General features: G+C 50.7%; 1 protein-coding gene across 1 annotated transcript in view; it reads right to left on the reverse strand.

Moving 5' to 3' along the window:
* LOC144933905 (transmembrane protein 178B-like) overlaps window positions 1–12,960 on the reverse strand; it is a 152,000-nt gene extending 139,040 nt beyond the window's left edge. Inside the window, exons 1-2 of the mRNA XM_078859198.1 lie at window positions 11,592–12,960; window positions 1,723–1,836 (exon numbers count right to left, since the gene is read on the reverse strand). Of these exons, the coding sequence (XP_078715324.1) occupies window positions 1,723–1,836; window positions 11,592–12,378 (901 nt within the window). The 5' untranslated portion in view covers window positions 12,379–12,960. The remainder of the gene's footprint in view (window positions 1–1,722; window positions 1,837–11,591) is intronic.
* Between the last annotated feature and the right edge of the window lie 528 nt (window positions 12,961–13,488).

The following is a 13,488-nucleotide window of genomic DNA, read 5'->3' on the forward strand; positions in this document are numbered from 1 at the left end:
TTCGCCTTGTTGTTGTCGTCTTACCTGAGAAGTGTACACAAGTTTCTAAAAAGGCAATGGAGGAGTGCATAGCAGGCTCTGGATACATTTAAGTGAAGATAGTTGAATGGTTTTATGACCAGATAATGTGGATAGCTTTTAGGAGACAGCAGAGGCCTGCGGAGTCATCAAAGGTGTTTTTTTATGGGATGGTGTGCTTGAATGTATTTACGGCCGAATAATCTCAGTGGCTGCTCAGAGAGGATATAGTCTTGGGACTCTTTATGATATGGTTGGTCTTAGGGTAGAGTCCTCTGGATGCTGATAGGGGGGAAGGCCACTTTTGAAAGTCTTCATGTCAGGTGCAATCCGACACGTCTACAACAGACAGAGGCCTTCGACATATTGAGGGGATGGGCACTGTGCAGTGTATGTGGTGCACGATGGGTGTTGCAGGCAAGACAGCAGCATCTCACGCATAGACATCTTCAACATTTAACATGTTGACTCTACAGTGACTCTAAGGACGATAGGGAGGGGGGGGGGACGCCGTGCGGAGGAGCTGTAGCCAACGGTCAAATCTGCAAATCCGTCGGTCAGTCGGTCACTCGGTCATATTTGCTCAAATTTATATTGATGGTGACCCAAGACAACAGCACCACAATGCAGTTCTTCGGGAAATGCTGGATATTTTTTTTGACACATGCACAGAGACGCTGTGTGCTTTTTTTTTTACACCATTTTCTGCGCGCCGTTTGAAATTTTTCGCCGTAGGGTGGACGCACGAGGTGGATTAGTTTCACACATGAAGGACGTGGGTACGTATCCCCTCGCGTCAGATTACACAGTAAGTCGCCCCCCCCCCCTCCCCCTTCGGCTGTTGTGTCTCTCCACCGAGTGACCCTTTTAATCCACCCACAAGTTTCATTCGAACGGTAAAACGCGTCCATTGCAATCTTCCATCTCCATGGCCACAGGCAATATTTCGCGGAGGACTAAAAGATCTCTCTTCTGCCTCCAAATCCACCAAATTGTGGAGGGAGCAGTGATGTGGCCCGCTGCCCCCCCCCCCTCCCCTCCCTGTTGTAGCACTGCATGTAGCATCACAGGGGGGTTACTTTGACCCCCTGACCCTCGCCCTGACCCACGACGCTCACAACCTCATCCCAGTGGCGTCGCGTGGTTGGCATGGCCGTGGTGCAAGAAAGCTAAAGTAGAGCCCCCCCCCCCCCTCTTTTAACCTCCTCCCCCCCACCCTCGACTTCCCTCCCTCCCTCTTCGTAACTCCGGTGGCCGTGCATGTCCGACCCCGTGCGCCACGGAGCGGTTGCACCGCCTGCACACTTGATAGCGAGCTCGCAGTCTCATCCTCACCACCCGCACGTGCGCGCGTGCGAGTGTTGATGTATGCACATCCGTGCGTGGATGCGTGTGCGTGCGTGCGTGGATGCATGCACGTGTGTGAGTGCGTGCGTGGATGCATGCACATCCATGCGCCCGTGTGTGAGTGCGTGCGTGCGTGGATGCGTGCACATCCATGCGCCCGTGTGTGTGTGAGTGCGTGCGTGGATGCATGCACGTGTGTGAGTGCGTGCGTGGATGCGTGCACGTGTGTGAGTGCGTGCGTGGATGCGTGCACGTGTGTGAGTGCGTGCGTGGATGCGTGCACATCCATGCGCCTGTGTGTGTGTGAGTGAGTGCGTGGATGCATGCACGTGTGTGAGTGCGTGCGTGCAAACTCACGGAGCGAGTGCCACTCGTCCTGGCGGATGGCGCGCGTCACGTTGTAAGGCAGGTTTTTTGGCAGCGACGTGGACGAGTAGTGATACTTTATCGGGAAGCAGCGCTGGATGATGCCTGCAGGTCCGACATAAACGGCCGTGAGTTCGCGCCCTCGACAGAGCCAGCAACAGCAGCAGCACATTGGTGGCAGTCGACGCAGACGGCGTAACGCGCGCGTGTAGGTGCGCGCGTGTACGTTTGTTTACACAACACTCGTTTGCGTAGCGTCGAAGTGTAAAATGTGCGTAGGTGTGTGGCAAGTGCACGTGTGTGTGTATACACACACGAGCACTCACGTGCGATGTACACAAATACAACAAGTTGGCACCAGTGGGAATAAAGCTTTCCCTGTTGAACGTGCAAGTGAAATGGGTCGTTAGTTTTTTTTTAATAATACATAGCAGAATTGTAGAATAAGATGTGACCAGGTGATGGCATGAGAGCAATGGTTCTTGAATCTATCCGAGCGTAACTTTGCGTGCTATCTCTACGTACGTGTGGTGGGTTTTATCTGGGTACTCCGGTTTCCGCCACATGCAAAGCACTCAACGCGATGGGGAAACACCCCAATGCAGGAACCCTCCTGGAAAACCGCCTCGAGACTTGGCGAGTATCGAGACTCAACTGGGTGACTGTGGCGCAAGTGTCTACACGGGGCCATCGTTTGCATAGCAAGTAAAATAAATATAAGAATAAATAGTACTCTTTGGGTCTTTCGGTAAAGTCACGTAGATAGAAAAATAAGAAAAAAATCACGACGTTTCGATCGCAACACGAGCAATCGTCTTCAGGTGTAAGACACATAGCAGGCGGACTGCTGAGGCAGGAAGAAATATCTATGTGACTTTACCGAAAGACCCAAAGAGTATGAATTCCTGCAGTCACGAAAGCTTTGAGTCAATATAAGAATAGGATGTACCCTTTCTGGCAATAAAATAGATGTGAGAAGATTTTACAACACCAAACTGAAGCTTTTTGCAAGGAATCATGTCTGCATCAACCACACACACGTGTGGTGAACATGCGAACGAAAAAACATGCTCTGGTAGTATATAAAGCATTGTCTTTGAATCTGATTGGTCCACACCAGACACAGCTTTCTTTAGAGTCGTCTCAAACGGTGTTAGACCAGAGGATGCCAAAAGGCGAACAGCACAAAGAGAAATTTTGATTTAAAGCTTTCGTGACTGCAGGGATTCATCTTCTTGGTTCTTTCGGTAAAGTCACGTAGAATGGAAATAATAAAATAATAAAAGTAAAACATAATAAAATAAGAGCACAAAGATAATGCCACTATCAGGACATTGAGAGCTCGGGGTGAGAAGCTACATCACGGGACCTCCCTTGCCAGTATATCAAAATATAATAATAGGTTTTACCCTTTCTGGCAATAAAACAGTTGTGATAAAACGTTAAAACACCATAAGATGTTCAAACACAATGCATGTTCACCACAAGTATATGTGGTTAATGCAGACATGATTCCTTGCAAAAGGTTTGGTGTTTTAACATCTTAACACAACCGTTTTATTTCCAAAAATTGTGAAACCTATTATTATATGTTGATACTCCCAATGGAGGTTCCATGATGAAGTTCAAATAAACTCAAACTCATTGAATAAAGGGTCATTATTTTAGAAAAACGAAAACCCATTGTGGACCGTACGAGCAGCGCAAGAGAAGAAGCAACCTCCCACCACTTGATACATGTATTGATTGAGAATGGCTTTGTTTGATGTGCGTGTCAGAAAATAGAAATAAATCCCATTTATGTTTCTGGCCGAGAAGCAAGATAAGTTTTGAGCACCTGGTCTTCTTCAGAAATTGTTTTTTTACGAAAAGGCATCCAGTGAAACAAAACGCCTCCTATTCTTTTTTGACTCCCACTTGACCCGTGTACAGCTGCCGAGATGGCAACAATTCACATGACCAGATACACAAAGCATGTTTATGTTTTATGTGTTTTTTTCTTTTTCAGGAAAAATACAACACCATTGTGCATCAAACAACACAAGCCTCGCAGCTTTAATGACAGACAAGCTCACGCGGGAAGGGTCGTGCGTGCGTGTACGCTGTGGGGAGCGGTTGTGTTGTGGTTAACGCAAACGCAAGACGCGAACCCGCCCACCCGAGTTCGATTCTCTCTCGTGGCCAACATCACCGGCCAATATCGAGCCAAGTGCTGGACCTGCCCCTAGCTCGACTTGTGGTGCTGCACCCAGGCTTGGATCGTGTATAGATGGGGGCGTAGGTGAGAGGGCGAGCCCTTTGCTAACGAGACTTTAAACTGTGTTGACGCGGCTTTAAATGCCGCGGTATGATAGACGGGGACAAAGGCGATTGCTGCGCGAATGTTGAGGATGAAAGCCAACGGACACAATAAGGTGCAGGCCCCACGCAGGTGCGATGGTGCACGAGGTGACCGGGTGACTCAGAGGTCAAAGGTCAGAGCACTGAGCTGGCACCGCTGAGAGCCTGGGTTTGAATCCAGGCAGCCAGTTTAAATCGGGTTCTCACGGGCAGTGACGAGACGATGCCCTCCGCTCAGACACTAATGATGGCACAGAAACACCTTCTCTCCCCCAACGCATTAAATTTAGTTCTGAACTTAATTTGGCTCAATTCTCGCTTTGAGAATTAAAAAAATATCGGTTTTTAACTGTCACGCTTCCACGGGCGGTTCTCTACCAGGAAGGTTTGCGCTGCTCTGCGAGAGATGCGAGCGGACACTTCACCAATTGCAATTTTGGGTTAAAAATAAAGAAGCAATCCATCAAAAAAATGATGCGGTGCTGCATCTCCGTGACACAGCAGTTTAGAGGCAACGGTTAGTGGGTCACCGAGATTTGTGAAACTCCCAAACCCAGCAAATGGGTTCATGAACTCATCCATAGAGTGGGCCTTGGGAGTGCCGTCCCTGGTACAGTATTCGGGGGTTTTCTCCAGGCACTCCGGTTTTCCTCCTTCAAGCAAAAACGCTAATGAAAATTGAATTGGACAGATATGCCATTGCAGCAACCTCCTGCCAAAATTGTCTCGAGACTTAGCGAGGCTTGTTATGATGGATAGATAGACAAATGACTATTTACACAGGGGTCTACGAGTAGGGCACAGCAAAGGCCAATGCTCATTATGTTGCATTGATGAACCTTAACAGCAGCTAAGCAGTGCACAGTTGGGTCATGACCCCAGCTGTTAAAAAAAAGCCATATGACCACGTGACCTCCGATTAGCAAGGTGGGCTACGTAAGATGTATGTGAAAGAAATTTAGCATGCACACAAAGACAAATATTCCCCCGTGAAGCCTTAACAGACTGTCGGGGCAAGCACTGTTAACAAAGTAGCACCTATGAAGGTCGAAACGGCACACGAGGGGGTGGATGGCCAGCACCATGCCCGGCCGCCTTTGTCTCCCTAGTGGCAATGTTTTTTTTACACATCGCACCAGGCACTCATTTGAGGCCGAGTCAGGCCTAGGGGAGGCCCACGTCACCAGTGTTTGCCACGAGCGGGAAATCGAACCCGGGTCGCCGGATTCGTGGCGTGGCGCGGTAACCGTCACGCTACCGCTCCCCACACACACACACCAGCCCTCTCTCACTCTGCTCCCAGACCTGGGCCCTGCAAACCTCACCCACAACTACTAGCATGCCCTCGCTCCCCTCTTTTGCATTAGTGCCCCCCCACCCTCAACGCGCCCCCTCACAGTTGAATCCCAAACGTGGCACCTGCGCCACCAAGTGTCCGTTTGGAACTCAAGAGAGCAGTGCACCACCACGTGCTGGAGAACGGCCCGAGGAGGTTAATACGTCAGAGCTACGCCTTGAGATTGCCTTCAAGTTGGCGTCCTCGTTCAATCCAAGGCCTAGGAGGGAGCACATTTTCTCACACTACCCGACTCCACGTGGCAGTCGGAGACATTTTTCTTTGTTTTAAATCTCGGGGGTAAGTTGGAAGTTAGGGGCCGTCCATAAATGATGTCACGCACCTAGGCGGGGGGAGGGGTCAGACATTTGTGACGATGTGTGACGAGGGGGGGGGTTATAAATGTGACGTCACATCAAAATGCGTAACTTTAAATAAATATAGACACTTAAATATATAGACTTTTTGATAAATGCTTTCTCCTACAACATCAGAGTGCAGCGCCACATTGAATACGCACTACAATCACAATAGTTTAAAGCGATTTGAAGCATGGTTTTTTTTGGGGGGGGGGGGGGCAGAGCTTCGTGACGTCATATTTGCGGGGGGGTCTGACTTTTACTTCCCTTCTACGTGACTTTACCAAAAAAACCAAGAAGAAGGGGGGGGGGGGGTCAAAAATCTCCAAAATCGCGTGACGTCATTTATGGACGGCCCCTTAGCTGAATTAAGTGAAACATCGAATTTAATCTGTTTTCATTTAGAACTCATCGATGACCATTGTTGTTGTCCTCATCGTCATCGTTGTTGTCTTTGTCATCGTTGTTGTCTTTGTCATTGTTGTTGTCCTCATCGTCATCGTTGTTGTCTTTGTCATTGTTGTTGTCCTCATCGTTGTTGTTGTCTTTGTCATTGTTGTTGTCCTCATCGTCGTTGTTGTCTTTGTCATTGTTGTTGTCCTCATCGTCATCGTTGTTGTCTTTGTCATCGTTGTTGTCTTTGTCATTGTTGTTGTCCTCATCATCGTTGTTGTCTTTGTCATTGTTGTTGTCCTCATCGTCATCGTTGTTGTCTTTGTCATTGTTGTTGTCATCATCATTGTTGTTGTCCTCATCGTCGTTGTTGTCTTTGTCATTGTTGTTGTCCTCATCGTCATCGTTGTTGTCTTTGTCATTGTTGTTGTCATCATCATTGTTGTTGTCCTCATCGTCGTTGTTGTCTTTGTCATTGTTGTTGTCCTCATCGTCATCGTTGTTGTCTTTGTCATTGTTGTTGTCCTCATCATTGTTGTTGTCCTCATCATCATCGTTGTTGTCTTTGTCATCGTTGTTGTCCTCATCGTCGCCGCGTGCGTTTTGTCGGCTTTCTCTCCCCTCCCGCCCGCCGCCCCAACAGAGGCGGCAATCCGGTGGCACCCGTAGCTGTGCGCGGCTTCCAGCCCCAGACGGAGGAGCACACGGCCCCCCTATCCGTGCCCGATACCAAACTGCACGATGCCATCACACCCCTACCTAGAATTAGGGATTTTCTCCACGTAAGCCGCCTTAATACGCTGCCGTAAACAGTTTTCTTTTTTTTTATATCTCTCTCTCTCCCTCTGTAATGTTGATGTCGGGACTCCTTTTTTATTTTTTTATTTTCATCCGATAAATAATTTACAAGCAAGGTGCATTATTCACGCAGCGTCACATTACCATACACACACACGGGTGTTGTCGGGCCTGGTGTTTGCCCACGGGGAGTCATGGTTGCATCGGGCCAGGCGGGCAACGAGTGGCATTTAGGCATCGCCAGAGAACGAGCAAAGGCTCAGGGACCCGTGTAGCTTAAGGACCCCCCCCCTAAATTATGAAAATACAGGGTGCTTCAAAAAAATGTTAACACTTACATGGTACTATCGTTTTTAATGGAAAAAGAACAGATAATGCGCTGTAACATGGTAACAAATGTATGTTAATAGCTTCAAAATTCTAGATTTGAAGCTTTCGTGACTGCAAGGATTCATACTCTTAGGTTTTTTCGGTAAAGTCACGTAGGTAAAAAAATAAAATAAAAAATTACTAAAAGTAATAATATAAATAAAACAATAAATCACTATTATTTCTTTCAGTAATTTTGTATTTTATTTTTTTACCTACGTGACTTTACCGAAATAACCCAAGAGTACAGCTTCAAAATGTCAAAGAGTCTCCACTTATTCGCCATCATTGTCAACACGTGCCTGGAATCTTCTCCAGGTGGTCTCCAGAGCCCGGAGGCACAGTTCTGGTGGTATTGTTACAAATTCTCAGAAGTATTAAAAATATATATTTGAAGCACCCTGTATATGGGTTCATGAAATATCCGCTCAACTTCAAATCTTCAAAACGTAACGAGCGAATTATCATTTAAAAGCCATTTTTTCTTTAAATCTTTTGTCATTCCTGCGGTGTCTCTGCATCTTTCTTCTCTCATCCCCACCACATCTCTATACGTTTGTTTGCATTTCTCTTATATCCGAATATATCTATCTCTTCTGTCAGCTCGCTTGGGATCATATAAATTGAAAAGGGAGGGGGGCCCTCATTACACAGCACTATCTTTGGGCTAGCACACCGCCAATAAACACAAAAAAACCTCTACTATGGATAATTGTGGTCGCGAAAGTCTACTACGTGTTGAACAGATTTCAGATTGTTATTTTATTTTTTGTAAACGCGCCAGCAGCTGATGATGCATTCACACTTGACCGGCGACCTGAGTTCGACTACGACCCACGGATAATATCGGAATCAAGCCTGCGGCAGCCCTGCTTTCACTGCCCCCCACTCTCCCACTGACCAGCTTGGTGAAGTATAGTCCAACACCCCCCCTCCCCCCCAACATTCGTGATATGGTGTCGGGGGTCATCCAATCAGCAGTGGGTTGACAAGTAAGAATAATTCTAGATTTGAACTTTCGTGACTGCAAGGATTCATACTTTTAGGTTTTTTCGGTAAAGTCACGTAGGTAAAAATAAAATTAAAATTAATAAAAGTATTATTATTATATTATTATATTATTGTATTTCTATTATTACTTTTATTAATTTTATTTTTACCTACGTGACTTTACCGAAAAAACCTAAGAGTAAGAATAACTCATCATCGTCATCATTAATATTATTCGATTCCAGATATATGCAACCACTGCAGGTTCTAAGAAAATGTATGGGCGTGGCTTGCGAGAGATGAGATGCTCGCCGATTAACGTTTCGATATGACGCAAAGATCCGTTGGCAGTGGAGTCCAAACGGATGCTTCGAATTCGCCACTCTGCCACCGTCGCCCACGATACGTTGCAGCGTTACACGTGCTGCTCACCCACACGACAACGGTCGTGAAGGATGGCAAACCCCATCGCGGCTGATTGGCCCCTCGACTTAATTGCCCGTTGGAGCGGTGGCGCAGTGATCATGTCACCACGCCACGACTCCGACGGACACGGTTAGATTACTGGCCACGGCTAACGGCAGTGGCGAGTTGTATGTGAACCGGTCCTGGACCCCAATTCGCTTCCCCCCCCACCGCCCCGTCACTAACCCACAATGACCAGGGCGGCGAAGTATGGTCAAACGACACGCATGATCGATACCGCGTAGATCGGCCTCCGCATCGCAGTAGATTGACAAATGTGGCAAAACATTAAATCATTATGACTAGATGGATATGTATGGATATATACATTTGGCCTATGTGTGGTGCATACATTGGACATTACTCTAGCATGGAACTGTGAGCGATAGTATCGCCACAACTATTTACACGAAGCGATGTGCTTATGAGCTGACGGAAGTGGTGAAGCTGAGCAAAAGCCAATTGAGATGCACAACCCTCCACGCTCTCCAACACGTGTTCTAATATCTGCATGTCTCGGGTCTCTGTACCTTAACCCGAACAAGCACGTAGCAATTCATCATCATCAGCCGTGAGCTATCGAGGACTGGACGAAGGCCGCCCCCCCCCCAATATTATTGGAGGGAACAGCTGATAGTACGACACCACGCCGGTCAGTACGAGTTGGTGAAGATATACTAAATGAATGTCAGTTATGAATGATGACAACGCAATAATAACAATACTAACTATTTGAGTCTCAAGGCTCTTTCGGAAGAGGGTCCTGCATTGAGATGTTTGGCCAATTCCATGCATGAGTGCTTGGCATGCACGTACTGTATGTATGGTGAACTTATTTCGCACCGTACGTAGCCAACCGTGCGAATCGGAGGTTCGGGGGAAGGCATGTGGCAGTACCCGGCGAAAAGCCACCAAAAAACACACGTGGCGGGGGGGACAGCACTCAAAGCTCAACGCAAGATAAACAAAAACATTTCATCACCGTGCTGCCATCACATGGCCATGACCGCAGCCCACGCCTACACAACACCTCGGGTGTTCCCAGGCAATCTCTCATCCAAACACGAGCCAGCCTCAACGCGGACTCAGCTTCTGAGATGCGATGAGGTCGCGAGAGATGGGGGGGGGGGGAGATTAAGAGAGCGATGGGGTAGATGGCTCGACTCGAACTAACCCGATCGAAACCACGAACCCACGACCCCATTCCTCTCTCGCCGCACGGTGGGCGTTAAAGACCGCTGGCTTCATCGTTATCGAGGGCATCTTTTTTCTACGTATGTACCGTGGAACTTTTTTCACACCGTACGTAGCCAACCGTGTTAATCGGAGGTGCGGAGGAAAGGACAACAAATTGGGCTTCGAGCTGGCGTTACAGCGAGTGGGTCTGGGTATCCATATGTGTGGACCTTCGGGCGTTACCCCACCCTCTCTATCCCACGAAGCAATGCACCTGGCCGTGGCGTCACACAGCATCGACGCCGCCCGTCTCTAAATGACGATCGCCCATTGTGTGCCCTTGCAAAATAACGAATCTCGCTGGGATGACACGTGGCCTGCATAAGGCGCACCAACAAATCCATCACGCCGAGTCCCTATAGTATGCACGTGCATATTTCTCACAGGTAAAAAAAAACATGGAAATGCATCGCTAGCAGTGAATGTTCCGATGAAATACGTAGGAACACAGCATGATAATCACCCATGTCAAGCCACTGCTGGAAAAAGGCCTCCCAAAAACGATGGCGATGCGAAAATAATCGAGTGGGCATCACGGGCGATGCCATCGAAGTTACCACACTTCGCCATCACCTCTTTCCTTCTGCTAGATCCTGCAGTTGTTGCAAAGCCAATTCTACCGTAAGGTATACTCCTATAGAATATGATAGTTCTTGATTGTGGAGGACTCAATCAGTCTCGAGCCTCTTTCAACGTACCTCCTTCTAGGCATATTGGGCCGCTGGCGCGCGCGCCTGTGACCCAGTGCGAGGGGGTGATGGATTACACCGAGATTTGTAATTAACGCCCAACACTTATAGCTGGGCGTCGAATTGGAAATGGCAGTACAGCAAGTGGGTGCATGCATCCATCTGTGTGGACCTTTGAGCGTTACCCCCCCTCCTCCTTCCCCCATGCCACGAAGGAAAACGCATCATTTAAACACACACACACACGTGCATCAGCCAAACATCCCCAATGTCGCAGCACCCTTCTCAAACACAGCCTTGAGGTTCGGCGATTTTTTTACATTGCAGATAATCAGCACCTCCGATGAGCACGGTGGGCTACGTGCGGTGCGAAAGAAGGTCAACATGCACGCAACAAAGACAAAGATTCCCCGTATAGCCTTAACAGACTGTTGGGGCAAGTGCTGTCAGCGAGCACCTATGAAGGCCGGTACGGCACACGAGGGGGTGGGTGGCCATCAACCACGCCCGGCCGCCTTTGTCTCCCTAGCGGCGATGTTTGCGTACCGCACCAGGTACTCATTCGAGGCTGAGTCAACCTAGGGAGGCCCAGGACCGGTTCAGATAATCGTCACTGGTGTTTGCCGTGAGCGGGAATCGAACCCGGGTCACCAAGTTCGTAGTGCAGCGCGCTAACCGCTACACTACCGCTCCCCATACAAACACACACACACACACGCGTGCACACACACATACACAGACACACACCTACATAAACAGCCGTGCCTCCGGACGTTTCTACCAATTCGCTCTGACCGAGAGCGCGCGCGGCACCTCCGTGCCCCCCCCCCCACCGCGTGATCTGCGCGACACGAACCAGAACCTTGCACCCTTCCACCCACCCACCTTTGGCGATGAGATCCTCGATCTCCTCGTCGAAGCCGTCTCGGTAGCACTTGCTCCACAGCCCCATCTCCGTGGAGTTGGCCTGCCGCACGCAGTCCGGGTCCGGGACTCCTCCCGGCCCGAACACCTGGCGCCTCCTGCGCGCGCTCGAACCCTGCACGCGCGGACCCCCGCGGGCAGCCGCGCCGACCCCCAACGCCGCCGACGGCGATGCTGATAATGACGATGACGATTGCGGTGGATGATGACTGTGGCTGCTGCTGCGGCGGTGGCGGCGGTGGTGGCGGTGGCGTCTTCTCAACGAACACTGGCGGCGGAGGAACATCGCCGGTTTTCCGTCCACGACTGTGAGTCGAATCATCCCGGACGAGCCAGCAGTAGCACCACCACTGGCACCGGCACCGCCACTGCCTCGGCGGATCGCGGCGCGTCTCGCCCGGAGCGGGGCCGGCTGCTGCTGCTGCCTCGAGTCGCGGGGCCTCTCGACTCCCGCCTCTGCGTCGCCCATCTCGGCGGTGCCGTTGCGCGCGGCGCTCGCTCGCTCGGGCGAGTTTGGCCTGCGGCGCACCACCTGCACGAAGGGGCTCTGGCGGAGGGGCAGGTTGTTGTTGGACGTGTAGATGTAGCCCGGGTCGCGACGCTTCGTGCCGTAGCTGCGGCAACGCTCGCGGTGGCGGCGCGCATCCGTCTCGTACCAGTGGTCGGTGCAGAGCGCGGCCGCCAGGAGCCCCAGGGCGCACAGAGCGAGCGCCAAGCCCGCGTACAGCAGCAGCCTCACCGCAGCCATGGTCGCCGAGTGTCGAGAGGCATTCGGGCTGGCTCGCCCCGAGCTAGCAATCGTTGGAATGATGATTATTATTTGCTAGACCCCCCCAACACCCCCCAACGATAACGACGAAAGGCGACGACGATGATGACGACGACGAGAAGGAGGAGCGTTTTGCTGCAGAAGCAGCCGCCGCGTTAGGATGGAGCGTCGCTTGCGGGGGAGCCACGAATTGCGCGCTCCTCCTCCCTCTCCCTAACGCTCCCGTCGCGCCGAGAGCTCCTCGCCCTGACGATGCTGTGAGCGCGCTTGACCTCTGCAGTAGCAGCAGCCGCAGCAGCAGCAGCTTTCACCGTCCGATCGCATCGGGAGTCGGGATGAGTCGCGGCTACGGCGCGGAGAGACGCTGTTCTGATGCTCCGAGTCGATGCAGCGTCCATGTTTCGCGCACCATCATCATCGTAATTGCCACCATCATCATCATCATTATCCGTAGAGACAGAGAGAAACAAGGAGGGGGGGGGTGGAGATAGGGATCGAGCAAACGAGAGATGGAGCCGTCTGCTTTCAACCTGCGTGGGAGCGCCGCTATGCGCGCGCGCCACCACCACCACCGAGTGGGGAGGGAGACGAGGAGGAGGGAGGGAGAGAAGGGAGGGGAGGGAGAGGAGGGAGGAGGGGGGGGAGGGAGCGAACCGCGTGGGGTGGGGGATGGATGGAGCAGTGATGTCATCCCTCCTTCTCGGAGAAGATCGATACGTGGTCATGCAGCCTCGACTCCCTTGGACGCTCACCAACCATCTTCCCCCCCCCCACCCACTCACCCACCAACTCACTCACCTACTCACCCAAATACTCAGCCATTCACCCACCAACTCACTCACCTACTCACCCAATCACTCAGCCACTCACCCACCAACTCACTCACCTACTCACCCACTCACTCACCAACTCACTCACCCACTCACCGACCAACTCACTCACCTACTCACCCACTCACTCACCTACTCACCCACTCACTCACCCACTCACTCACCCACTCACTCACTCACCCACTCACTCACCCACCAACCCACTCACCCACCAACTCACTCACCCACTAACTCATTCACCTACTCACTCACTCACTTA

The sequence above is a fragment of the Lampetra fluviatilis genome, chromosome 8 (assembly GCF_964198595.1).
Source record: "Lampetra fluviatilis chromosome 8, kcLamFluv1.1, whole genome shotgun sequence".
Lineage (NCBI taxonomy): Eukaryota > Metazoa > Chordata > Hyperoartia > Petromyzontiformes > Petromyzontidae > Lampetra > Lampetra fluviatilis.